Consider the following 13248-nt stretch of genomic DNA (forward strand, 5'->3'; position numbering starts at 1 on the left):
AGACAAAGAGACGAATGTACAGAGAGAGAGAAGTTTATCTGTATCTTAGCCATTTCTAAGTTCAGCAGGATGCCTCAGAAACACACCACTATAACTCTACACCGCATGCACACACACACACACACAGGCAAAAAAAACTCTTTCACTGGTAATCTCTCAAATTCTCCGGTGATTCACAGTGTTTCCATTCCTTTCCTGTCACCTCTCCCCTTACTTGTGTTATTTTCTTCCATTCGCATCCCATCACCAACCCTCACGCACCACACCCTCCCGTCTTCCCCCACCCGTTCTCTGACAGCTACAGGCAGCAGTGATGGAGTGAGTGTGTGTGTCTTATTGTTTGTCATGAAAATAGGATTTCAGCAGATGGATGGAGAGATTCGGGAGGAGAAATGCAATCTAAAGGAAAGCAGCAGAGAAAAGGATGGATTGTTATCGTTACGGGCTTCCTCTCTCCCAAACGGGGGATTAGTGAGATGGTTTTACTTTGTGTGTGTGTGTGTGTCTATCTATCTATCTATCTATCTATCTATCTATCTATCTATCTATCTATCTATCTATCTATCTATCTATCTATCTATCTATCCATCTATCCATCTTATACCTTTCATACACACGACACATGCAACACACACATTCTCTGCCCTCATAGGTCTTTCCTAATCACTCTCTGATTAGGAAGCATTTATAAGGATCCCAAGGTTCATCAAGCACATTTAATACAAAAAGGAAACTGCCTGCTCATTATGTAATGATGACTCTCTCTCTCTTTATCTTACACTAATGGAGAAATGTTTGACCAACTTGACTGCTGTCTAATTAATTCTCCTGCATCTTTTCTCAGTAGAAAGTATAATTATGTGTTTGGTCTGCTGAGAGTTTGGCTGGGGGAGGAAAATGGATGAGAATATGTGAAGAGCAAGGAAATCTATTTCCAGATCTTAGACTTAATCAACACGCAGTATTACTCATTTTCACTATCTGGCTCTCTGCTTCGATTCTTGTCTGTTTAAACCTGTTTCTATGTGTGATAGAGGTCATCCTCTCCGTCACTGTACTGTCTTTCAGTACAGTCTGTCCACAGAGCATCATGAGATAACGGTGTATTCAGAGCTAGGCTGAGAAGAGTGAAGTGTGTGCTTCTCGTCTTCCAGATTGATATAATCTCTCATTAGATCAGCCACACAAAACGGTTGACAGATGGAGATGGCAGTAGGTGAGGAAAACACTGTGTGTCTGTGTGTCAGATTGTGTTCCTATGGTAACAGTCAAAAGATTGCAGCAGTTCAGCATGTGTGATCACTCCTGTGTGTTTACTGATAGCCACAGGTTCAAACTGGGTTTAACATTCATGCCAGACTAGTAAATATCTCTGTTCACACAACACGTGTAGTTACATAAGTTAAGTCACTTGTACAGTAAACCAAGGTGTCGGTTTGTGGAAATGTTGCCCTCACACACTGGAGGCTATGAATAATAGATGGAGTGGACAATATGCAAATGTGTAACTACAGGGATGAGACAATTTACTATATAACCTGATAAGAAACAGATACTATGTATACAGATTTACATTATTGCCATTAATATCACAATAACCGGTACAAAGACCAATTAGGATACTGGTTAATTCACATTTCTCATGACTAAAATTAGGGAAAATAATGTTTTAAAGACAGGAAAAGACACACAGGTTTCATATTTACCATCTGTAAAAAGTTTGAACTTGTTTGTGTTCTCATAAAAGAGGAGATTTCAAATCTAAAAATGTCTTTTGACACATTTCAAAAAATATTTTGTCTTCATTTTGAGAGTATTCCCAGTCTGCTCATGAAATGCCATCTTTGTCAAGCACAATCAAGATGAGTGAGATTTGTTAGCATCATTATTAGTATTACCATTTGGTGTGAAAGTCATATGAAACAGGAGAGCTGGACTTAAAGAAAAAATGCAAGAACGTGTGTGTGTGTGTGTGTGTGTGAGTGTGTGTGCGTGTGTGCGCGTGTGTGTGTGTGTGTGCGTGGATGTGTGTCTGTATCAGTGTGGAAGCTCATCTGTGCCAAGAGCAGATGAGGTATGTGTCATGGTGAGTTGACATCAGGGGAAGTAAGGTAGACAGGCATAACTAAGCTAATTAAAGTGGAAATGAGCTCCACTGTTTAAATCAAGCTAAAGCAATCATATAGAGGAGGTTTTGTTTGACATTCGTATGTGCTGTACCGCCATGTACTCGCAGCAGTGTTAATGGATTTGCTGAGGCAACTGAGCTCACTGTGCTTTGATTAACGTTAAAACAAACACTGAATCATTGATGGCATGTCATGTCTGTTCTGACTTCACTGATTAGTGTGTAGCCGAAACTCACTACTTTATGAGCAGAGAAGAAGAGGAGGAAAAAGTAAATTAGGATTTCAGACACTTATTAATCATTGTGATTACTGTTTAGTGATTTACTGTTGTTTAGCACCACTGCAATTTTCCCATCAAAATGTGAAGCACTGCATCATGGGATTCTTAGCAGGAGGTACAATACAATGTGTTCGGATGGACAAATATAATAAAGTCTGGTTTATTTTCATACAGGCTTATTTAAAACAGCACATTAACAGAAATGAACTTTTTGTTTAAAGCGCAGAGATGAAAGGAGGTTAGTGAGAGGTGCAGCAGAGTAGTTAAAAAGTAGGCTTATTGTGTTATTTCTCAATTATTATAAGAAAAGGCTAACCGATGAAGCCTTGTGTGTCTGCAGAGAGATACTAACCCATGAGACAGTTAGTTAGCATGGCTCACGACTGTGCGTCAAATATTGAGCACACAATAAAAAGCGATTTGACAAGTTGAAAAGAGCTGATGCTCTTATAATTGAGGAAGAAGTGGAGGAAGAGACAGAAGGTATCAAGCACCTTGTGTGGGTGAATCTTCGTCTTTCCATCTTCTCTTTCGTTCACTCCCGGGATTTTGATTGATAGCTGCAGATGAGAAGTGTGTGCTGTAGTCCAGGCCGCTGTTTATTTGGAGTGCCGGCGGGCCAATATTGTTTCTTATCTGACGAGGCAGAGTGGAAGGCTTCAAATATGAGTACCTTTGCCTCAACCGCACTAATAACCTTTATTTTTCTCTGAGTGTGGGGAACATGTCAGTCACACTGTCTCTCTTCACTCTCCCATCTATGTCTGTCGCTCATTTATTTTCCGTCTCGAGTCTCCAGTCCATCATTTTGTAGGGAGTTCAAGTTCCACCTCAACTTATTGCCGCTCACCTTTTTCTGTCCTTTTATTTTATTGTAGAGAGGACTGTGAAAATGATGCACCTTTGTATGTTACAAATAGAGGTGAACGCTTCCCTTCCCTTTTGATATTGGGTCAAATAGTGTTTGTTTGGCACAAATGGATGCAACAAAGGCAGAAGCTATCTGGAGCTGAAAAATCAGAAAACATGTCAAGGCAATGATTACAGGCTCTCTCTCTTTATTTATACAGTATATCTATAGATATATATATATCTATATATATACGTATAAGTGCATATTTTTTCTGTAATCTTTCTTTTAATTAATTATTCAGATGTTTCAATGAACATTTGAACCTGATGTGCTAAGAAATCCATTACTGCTCTTTGCTGTGTTTGTCAGTTGAGGTTAAAACATTGACACAGAGGCTCTGAGATTTCTTTTGATCTGCCATCCGCCCCTGAGGCAGCACTGTTGAGACATTGGACATCGTCACTCTCATATAAAACAACCACTCAGCTGACACAAAACGATACTGCTAGTGATAAAGGCCTGAGTCAGTACTGGTTTTGGTCAATGTTTTTTCCAACAACAGTAGTTAATTTTCTCTCAGATACTGTTCTGCAAAGCTACTGACAAAACAAAGAGAACTGTTAGAGGCTGAATGAGCTAAATCCTCTCGGTAAATTAAAATTTCCATGGCAATTCTGTCTCGCAGCTCCGCAGCGAGCGCGCAGGAGGACAGATTGTGTTCTCCTCTCTTCTGCCTCCACACTTCCTATCCTCTCCGAACACATGCCAATAGTTTGGGGATTTTGTTTTCCAGAGTGCTGACCAGTAGAACATTTTTTATAAGTCCTGTTGAGACTGTCCTCGCTTGATCATTTGCTCAAACACTTCAAACAAATTATGTTTCAGTCTCCCGACAACCTATTCCTGTGTCCAGGATGTTGTTAATGGTGATGCAAAACCTCTTAGCGAGGGTGTCAGGAGGTTTGGTTGGACAAACCACATTTGCATCCCGGCTGCGACCAGCAGTCAATGTTTTTAAACTGTGACACGTTCATATCACAGCTGAGTCAGAAAAATATGATTAACAACGAGACATCTGGAAGTTGTCACGGCTGTGATACGTCCCACTTGGTGAAAAGAATGACAGAGATGTCAACAATCTGGTGCTAAACAGTCTACAAAGCCGCCATTATTAACAGGGAAGTAAAATCCAGTCTTAATGCTAATACAACCAGTTCAAAAGTTTAAAAGCAACTATACAACTACTGTTTGTTTATATCTGGTTGTTGGCGAACTGCTCCGAATATGCAGCACAGCAAAAGTAGCAAAGTTTGGCTATTTGTCTGGTTTGATTCACACTCCTCTCAGGACTGTTGGAGTGAGTCAAACCTAAACCAAAATCCAATCCTTCTAGCAAATGATTAAAGAAATCCTTTTTAAAATTACTTCACTTTTCAAAAATAGTCATTTTCCTCAGGTTTAAAGTGGTTCTGTCTCTGGCTCTCCCTTAGTACATGTCTCTCTTCTAACTCTACCTGTCTCCCTCTCCGTGCAGACAGTGTATTATGATCATTATCTGGGCTAACCTTAACTCACTGCCAGTGAGATTGTTCTTCGCCGCTGGCAGCTTGGGGCAAAGAAAATCAAACATACCCTTGTATCTTTTTAATGAATCTGACCTTCTATCTTCCTCATATCTCCTATCTGACTGTCTCAGTCCATTTCTTTCTCCTTCTGTTACCTTGTTAAGAAGTGTCACCTCACTCCACCGCCTCCCATCTCCCCTCTCTCCCTTTCCATCTGCCTTTCATCTTGACCTGATCAGATCACGCTCGTCATGTCTCAAGGTGATCACCACACACACCTTTCCTCTGTCTGGATTTAGAGTCTCTCCTTCTCTTTTACATGACCGACATAGTTAATCATTTAAATGTGATAATGGAGACCCGTGGAGGGATTCAACGCCTAACGTCTCCAGGAGTTATATATTCAGAAGTTCGGAGAACACATTTATCTCATGACGTAAACAGGCATGGAGGGATTGTCACCATATGTAATTTGGGAAGGTCGCACTCCATCACTTCCTTATGACAGTCACAACCACAGCATCTGGCGATGATGCGGGACTGTTGCGTATTTGTGCCGAGCTAAAAGGGAACAAAGAAGATGCATCTCTGGTACAGAAGATGGACAGAATGTGTTAATGAAACTGACGGTTGTGACAAACATTTAAATGAATCAGTGATTGTTATGTGGCAAGGTATGGCATATTTTTATGCCATTTTATGCCTCGTCAGACAAGGAGTTTTCATTGCATGAGAGACATTTAAAGTAAAATGAAAAAAAAACCCAAATGCAAGAAACAGCTGGATGTATATATAATAATAGAAAAAGATGCACCTTTGAATTCCCAAACTTCCTTGAGAATCATCACATTTTTCTTCAGTGTCAAAGTCATCCACATCCACTACACTGCAAACAGGAACTGTAAATAGCTTATTCGGCATACTTTTAAATGTGCTAATTTGCCAAAATGTAAGCGAGGCTGAAAAAAAAAAGTAATAAAATAAAGAATTAGGGCTCAAATTGTAGATCACACCATAACTCATTGAAACCATGACAACATTGTAGCTCATTTTGTGACTCATTGTGGTGACTTTATTTTCCCCCTACTGTCCACAACTTCCTCTCAATACAAGTGAAAGCTTCTTCTCCATGCGACCCAACAAAGACGCTCTCCTCTGGCCTCTCTTATATGTGCTCTTTGTCCTGAAATGATCAGATTGGTGTCTATTAGTGTTTGTCTCTTAGGAGAAGGTCATCACAGCAAATGGGAAGAAAATGCCCTGTCTGGTATTAACCAAGGAGTTCTTGTATTGGGTTTTTTTGTTTTTTTTTGTCAGACAGGTAGAGGGAAAACTGGTTTCTATTATATCTTTTGTGCTGGATGCAATTTAGCCGTACCTCACCACATACAGCAGATCATTTGTGCCTGAGCCAGTCTGTGAAAAACTGATGGCTTGTAGTTTTATTTCTTTTTTTCTTTTTTTTTTGGCTGCCAGTTTCTACTGATCTGATTCGCAGGCATCAGAAACAAGGAAGCGTTGGGTCAGAGGGAAAGAGGGAGGAAGGAAGAAGGATAAGAAGGACAGCTTCCAACCATGATTCAGTGTTTTTTTATTTGACCTGCGGCCCTGATCGATAGCTTCTCCTAACTGAAAGTGTGTCTGGCGGGCTGTCTACTACCACTTCATCCTGTGTAACAGTTCGCTGTCATAGAATCTGTGATGGGTAGGAAGTGGGGCAAACAGAATAAGCTTTGGCAAATCTCCCCCTACAGTATATCTCTCTCTGTGCACACGAGTGTCTCCACTGTAACAATTAGGAAGTAGCTGTTTGGCTTGAGGATACAGCAGCGTTCATACCTGAGGATCTGTAGTTCTGACATGCAAACTTATTAGCCAAAGGCTTCTACCTGTTCCAGCTGCTGCCAAAATTATCATCATCATCTATTGTAGCTTTTCTTACATTTAAGAATTAAATCTGCTGCTGAAAATATATAAACCACATGTTCCTATCCATATCTTTTTCCTGAGAAACCCAAGCTTTGTTTCTCTCTCCTCTTTCCTCAGTGGAAATTTTTGTTCATTTCTTTAACACAGGAAGCTGAGTCATGAGTTGTTACAGGTGGTTTCCATGGTGAACTGCTCAGTATTTGCACTTAGTTTCACACACCAGTTGGACCAGTTATGATTTCACAGGAACTGTTACCACCACTTGGTCATAATTTGTTTTGCAGTAATAACAGATAAAAAGTAATGTATCTGTTCAGGGTCCACTTTACTGCATTATTAAGCCCTGGAAAATAACTCTAAGTTGGAAAATAACCAAATTAATTAAGAGCCCCGCAAAATTAACATCTGCTACACTGACCATGGGCATATTTCTACAAAAAGTTAATTAACGATGGAAAAACATTTTTGTCAAGTGAATAATGACGGGCTTCGTATGATCAGCCAGACAAATAGTTAATTTAGCGCAGTCGTCCCCAGCCTTTTGCCATATGAATTCTTTAGAGGCTTGATGAAGTAAAACATTTTTTTTTTCTTTAAATAAACTGCTGGAGGAACATAAAAAGAAAATGGTTTCTCTCGAGGAATTTGCAAACAAAGCTGACTCGCAGCTCGTGGAGCAGAAAGAGGCTAAAGGAAGAGAGGATCCCTATAACAAAAGGTCAGAGAACTAGTTTTGCAAATTTAATGTAAGTTACGAGATTGAGGGGTAGGGTCCAGTGACCCAACAAGATTTATGGAAGAGGGCATTGCACACTGCGCCGGTAATCACAACAGCAAGCCATGCTGTCTGATTGTGCGCCTACACAGTGTTCAGATCAGGGAGAGGCTGAGGTTTGGCTGCAAGAAGATCCACAGTTTTCCTGATCTTTCTGTGGAATCTGTGGAAGAAGAAAGAAGAAGAAAGAAGATCATTCAGTCACATAAAAACTTCCTTTTATGAACTGAACTGCAGATTTATTCATCTGGCCACCTTTGTGATCAAGGGAATGAAAAAGATTAGAGAAAAGTTTCATTTATATCAAGTAAATTTGGGCAGTCTGAAATATTTTTCCAAAATATCTGTACATAGACGTGGACTGAAATATAATTTTTTTTAAAGATGTTAGTGACCAAATGTGAATCTACTTTTAGGCTTAGGAATAAAAGCAACCCTGAGTCCAGCTCTGAGATAAGTCTACTTTGTTGTCTGAGTGAAATTTTGTTTCCTTTGAGGTGACTGAGACTCTTGATCAGGTTTTTCTAATGACAGCAGCAACGCTGAATCCATTTCTTTGTGACCACCTGTAGAAAGCCACTGGTGTTAGTTGTATGTTTGACATCTTTAAGCCTGCCTGAGTCTGATGTAGCTCAGACAGAGAGAGAAGTGGTTAGCATGCCGTTTTATCTCTATGCTTTGCCCTTGAGTGTGTGAATGTTTTCAGTTCCAGCTTTCTGACTCATTGCCCAACAAAAGGAGTCCTAACACAGGCAGCGGTGTCAGGGCTGTCTGAGATAATTTGGGTCGCAGTGAGAAGAAGAGATAAGAGGGGTCCACCGAGACTGATTGTGGGCCGAAGTGCAAAGTCCAAGAGACTTGAGAGGAAAAGATGGAGAGAGCAGTGGAGTCAAAAGTAGTAAAAGTGGAGGAACGAGGAGAAGAACAGAGGGAGTGGATATCAAAGGGAAAAACAGGAACATCTTTGTGGTCTGTAGGGGGATATGCAAGGAGAGAGATTGGGAAAATCAAGCACTCAAAGCAATTTAGGTAAGAGAAAGAAACAGGAGAGCAGGCCATTTCAAAGTGGTCTTCTAAGTCTAAGAGAGAAACTGAGTTAGGTAGAGCCAGGTGTGATAAGTGGCCTTTGCTGAATCTCAGAAAATTGACAGTTAGAGGAGAAAGAAGAGGTAATAAAGGGAAATGAGCAGGAAACCAACAAAAGAATCATGAAAAGCAGAGAGTGTCTGAAATGGCAATAAGTGGGAACAGAAAGGAAGACAATGGAGGGAGAATTTAGTGCAGGGATGAAGAATTGACATATAAATGAACTGAGGGATAAAACCTCCCAGAGGTTTGTGTTCAGAAAAGTGCGACATGCAACAGATCTACTTCTGCCTGTGGGAGAATATTTATTTAGGAGGTGAAGACAGATAATGTTTAGCTGTTGGTATTTTGCTCTCTTTCTCTGCTCCAGACCGTGGAAATGAGGAGCAGTCTGAAATGTTATCTATCTGGTCCTGAAGGGTTATATCGCACACGCACGCACGCTCGCACACACAAACACACACACACACACACACACACACACACACACACACACAAACACACACACACACACACACACACAGAGACCACCTTGGGATTCCACAGTTAATGTCACATGGACGCCTGGCCAGATAAATGTTATTTGTCCTGTGCTCAGCTCCAGTCTGTTACCGGGGGCGTCCATGGTTTTATAGCAGCTGCATAATGACACAATCCCAAACTATAACCATAGAATACTGTATGTAGCCTACTGTGTGTGTGTGTGTGTGTGTGTGTGTGTGTGTGTGTGTGTGTGTGTGTGTGTGTGTGTGTGTGTGTGTACATGGATGCAGGATATGATTCACCCACAGCATGGAGAGTATGACTCAACAAAAACAGAAACTCTTCTAATAAGAGAGATAACGACATCTCTCAGCCCAGAATGGAAATACCTGCTTAAAATGCGTAAGTGTGTGTGTGTGTGTGTGTGTGACATGCTCCTTTGATGTCAAACTGCAGACGTCTCTATCCACTGACAGCAAAATATGATCCGGGTCTTCACACAGGGACCAATCTGTTCTGTTCTCTCTATTAGAATAAAAACCTGTGTATAACAGTATGTGTGACAGAGGGGACTTTGATGAGATGATATTTGTCTCTGCCTGATGTGTGTATAGGATTCAGTGCATCTGCATGCGAGTGATAGCAGAATTTTTTTTTTTCTGTGATTTCTCGCAGTATATCCAAGAATTAGAAGTCAAAACTCAGACAAAATTCCTCGTGATTTGTATTTAGACGTGACTCTTTGAACACTCAAAACCTTTGCATGTTTCGCAGGAAAATTGCCTCAATTTTGAAACTGGAGTGCCACAGGAATGTTAACAGCCTCCTCCTGCATTTTGTATCCCCCACGACAAAGCTGGAGGGCTTAGATTGGCAGCCTCGGTACGTGGTGGAGAATGGCTCTTGTCCTTCAGGCACATTATCAAGCTCTCAGAAGAAACTGAATGGGGCGAAAAAAAATATGTCAATCATATGCAGGAGGGAAAGTGAAAGAAAGATGGAGATTGACAGACAGAGACGCAGAGGGAGACAGGCAGAGGCAGAGGTCTGCTTGAATTGCCGACAGACCCTGTCAGTCCCACAGGGCTGATGGAACCAGGGCTTTGTGAGGCAGCAACAGAGGCTGGTTTATACTTTTAATTAGGGATATCTATTGTTCTGTTTGTGCTGTCTTTGGGTAGTTGCATGGAGAGCAGCATGAGCTTGCTTCACAATGTTGGATGTGGATCAGCATTTTCTTTTTTTTTTTTTTTTACATGCGCAGGGGAGTGTGACCATGCATAAAAACACAAACACAGATTCATCTCCACCATGGATTAAATGCAACGATCAAGTGGCCTCTCACTGCAAGACATGTTTATTTTTCCTTTGAGGGCAAGATGACATTTGGGATTTCAAACAAACCTTTGTCCATTGGCTTTGTGTGTGTGTGTGTGTGTGTGTGTGTGTGTGTGTCTGTGTGTGTGTGCGTGTGCATGTGTGTAGTTCCCCACACAAAGATAAACCATTCATCTGAGCAGCAGCACTAAATAGTAAACAGAGAGGGATGTGTGTGCACGTGCGTGCGTGTGTGTGTGTGTTTGTGTGTGTCAGATTGGGTTCCTTTGGTAACTGTCAAGAGATATTGACAATTCAGTATGTGTTATCACTCCATTGTGTTTACTCAAGGAGAAGAGTTGGACGAGAAAAAGAAAAGGACGAACACAGATAGAAAAAGCACACAGCAGAAATGAAATGAAAGTTTGATAAGGAGCAAGAAAGGAATTGTTTTTTTTTTTTCTCTCTGATGACAGCAGTAGATTGACAGCTTCGTCTCTCATTATTTTGTGTTTGTTTGTGTGTGTGTGTGTGTGTGTGTGTGTAGCCTGCACTGACACAGAGCTTCACAGTCTGGCTGCCAGACTGAAGGACTGGTTTGGAGTTCTCCACCTCGACGCCAACAGAGATCTGAAATCCTCTGACAGCTTTGACTCTGCCACTGGACGTGAGTACATCCCCCCACAATGTGTGTGTGTGTGTGTGTGTGTGTGTGTGTGTGTGTGTCTGTGTGTGTGTGTACAGCTCTTTCCTGTTGAACAGCCATGCTTTTCAGCTCTCATGAGGGCTGGCAGTGATGTTGACAGCGACCCTGCTCTGTTCTCTGTAATGTCAACATGTCTGAACACATCTCTGCTCTGCTATAACACACACACGCACACACACACAAAAAAAATCTCAGTGTGCTACTTGAAAAAGATAGAAATGAAAAGTGATGTGGTCATGTTCTGTAGTTTCAGAAATATTCACGTCATTGATTTTTTTTTTTTTCTCTCTCTATTTTTTTTTTTTTTTGTCTCTCTGTCTCTTTCTTCCTCTAGACTTTGACACCAGCATTTTGCCCATCTGTAAGGACTCGCTGGGCTGGATGTTCAACAAGCTAGACATGAACTTTGACCTCCTGCTGGACCAATCAGAGCTGAGCGCCATCTACCTTGACAAGTATGAGCTGTGCATGAAGCCCCTCTTCAACTCCTGTGACTCCTTCAAGGACAGCAAGCTGTCGAACAACGAGTGGTGTTACTGCTTCCAGAAACCTGAGGGTGAGAGGGGAGGGGGTGAGGATGGAGGTCAAACACAGTGATTGTGGGAAATAGGAGCAGGGAAGAAGAGTTAAGAAGTATGAGGTGATACTACATCACTGAGGGTTACTGGAATGTACACATTTCACACACACACACAAAAAAAAAAAAGGTAACGTTTTTGTTACCGGAAACAAACTGATGGCCCCGAAAACAGGACATTTGTCTTCAAGAAAAAGTTTTGCTACAGCGTGGATTTTATTCCTCTGTTTTTGGCCATTATTCCTATCTATTATGATGACATTTTACTACCTAACTTCACAGCAGATATCAGGGGACATGGTGACGTCAGGGTGAAAGCAGGCAGTAAAAAGATCAAACAGGCTGTAAACAAACTATAAATCTTACTATATTTGGAAGAGAAAATGAAAGACAACCTTAAAACTGTTACCTCATTTTTTAAATTCTAAATGTTAGTAGATCTTGCATATGATTTATGAGTTTTACGCTGACCTACTGTAGCTACCACACCCAGTTTTTCTAGTCAGTGAGGAATTATTCATTTATGTCTGGTGTGCTCATCTTCAACTCCACCTCTGATTGTTTGTTATAGAGGATATGTGTAAATCTTGGCGTCTGTTTACAGCCTGTGTGATCATCTGATGGGTCATGTTCCTACAGCTGTGCTGTAGTGACATCACTGCATCTCCAGATCTCACTCATCAACTCTGAGCCGGGAGAAATTTTATCATAATATCCAGAATTCAATCTGGGGTGTAAAACAATTACATTTTCCTTTTAAGGGTAATGGTGCTGCATGATTTGGGAAACTGACGGCAGTGATGTCCGGCATGCTCAAATGGTAGTTAATGGGCTAAATCAAGCAAGCAAAACCAAGACTGCAGTGCTTTAAGGGAATGATGGATTTAGAGAATAGATTCAGGCAAAGACTGAATGAAAATCTGCAGGAAATGTTTGGACAGAGCCTTCTCCCCAAAGGAGGGGGGGGGGGGGGGGGGGGGGGTAAGAAGATGGAGTAACCATAAAGTAAAGCAGATGGTCAGACAGAGAAAGAGCCTTTCTCTGTTAAATGATGTCGCAAGCACTTTTAATGGCTTAACTGTTTCGTTTGTTCTCTGGTTGCAGGACTGCCTTGCCAAACCGAGAAGAGCAGGATCCAGAATCAGAGTCGAAGGAAGAGCCTCATAGGTCAGTATGGATGATTGACAGCTGTCGGTCATTTAGTCCTGTTCAAGAAACAAACATGCCCACCTTGGATGCTAACGAACACACACACACACACACATACAAATACTCACGTGGTAAATTGACTCTAGTAGACATTAAACATGCAATACACACGTAGAATAAAGCACATCCTGACATTTTGAACACACGTCACCTGTCCCCTACGGCAGAATGTTCATTGTTCCAGCTCACAACAGAAAGGCTTGAAGAATGAGCGTGAGCTGGGTCAAATGAAGGTAACAGAAAATAGGTGTGTGTGTGTGTGTGTGTGTGTGTGTGTGTGTGTGTGTGTGTGTGTGTGTGTGTGTGTATGTGTGTGTTTTATTGAAAGTGACTGCTTTC

At 41.3% G+C, this 13248-nt stretch overlaps 1 protein-coding gene across 3 annotated transcripts in view; it reads left to right on the forward strand.

Annotated features, from left to right (window-relative positions):
* The window catches only part of spock1 (SPARC (osteonectin), cwcv and kazal like domains proteoglycan 1), an 88193-nt gene that overhangs the window by 71531 nt on the left and 3414 nt on the right, over positions 1-13248 (forward strand). For all 3 annotated transcript variants that reach the window (XM_087171061.1, XM_087171063.1, XM_087171062.1), the window contains 3 exons: positions 10965-11084; positions 11458-11679; positions 12805-12867. In XM_087171061.1, coding sequence (XP_087027187.1) covers positions 10965-11084; positions 11458-11679; positions 12805-12867 — 405 coding nt within the window. The remainder of the gene's footprint in view (positions 1-10964; positions 11085-11457; positions 11680-12804; positions 12868-13248) is intronic.

This window comes from Seriola lalandi, unplaced genomic scaffold (assembly GCF_002814215.2).
Source record: "Seriola lalandi dorsalis isolate HSWRI2012SDOR001 ecotype SW California unplaced genomic scaffold, Sedor1 jcf7180002054973, whole genome shotgun sequence".
In the NCBI taxonomy this organism is placed as follows: Eukaryota; Metazoa; Chordata; class Actinopteri; order Carangiformes; family Carangidae; genus Seriola; species Seriola lalandi.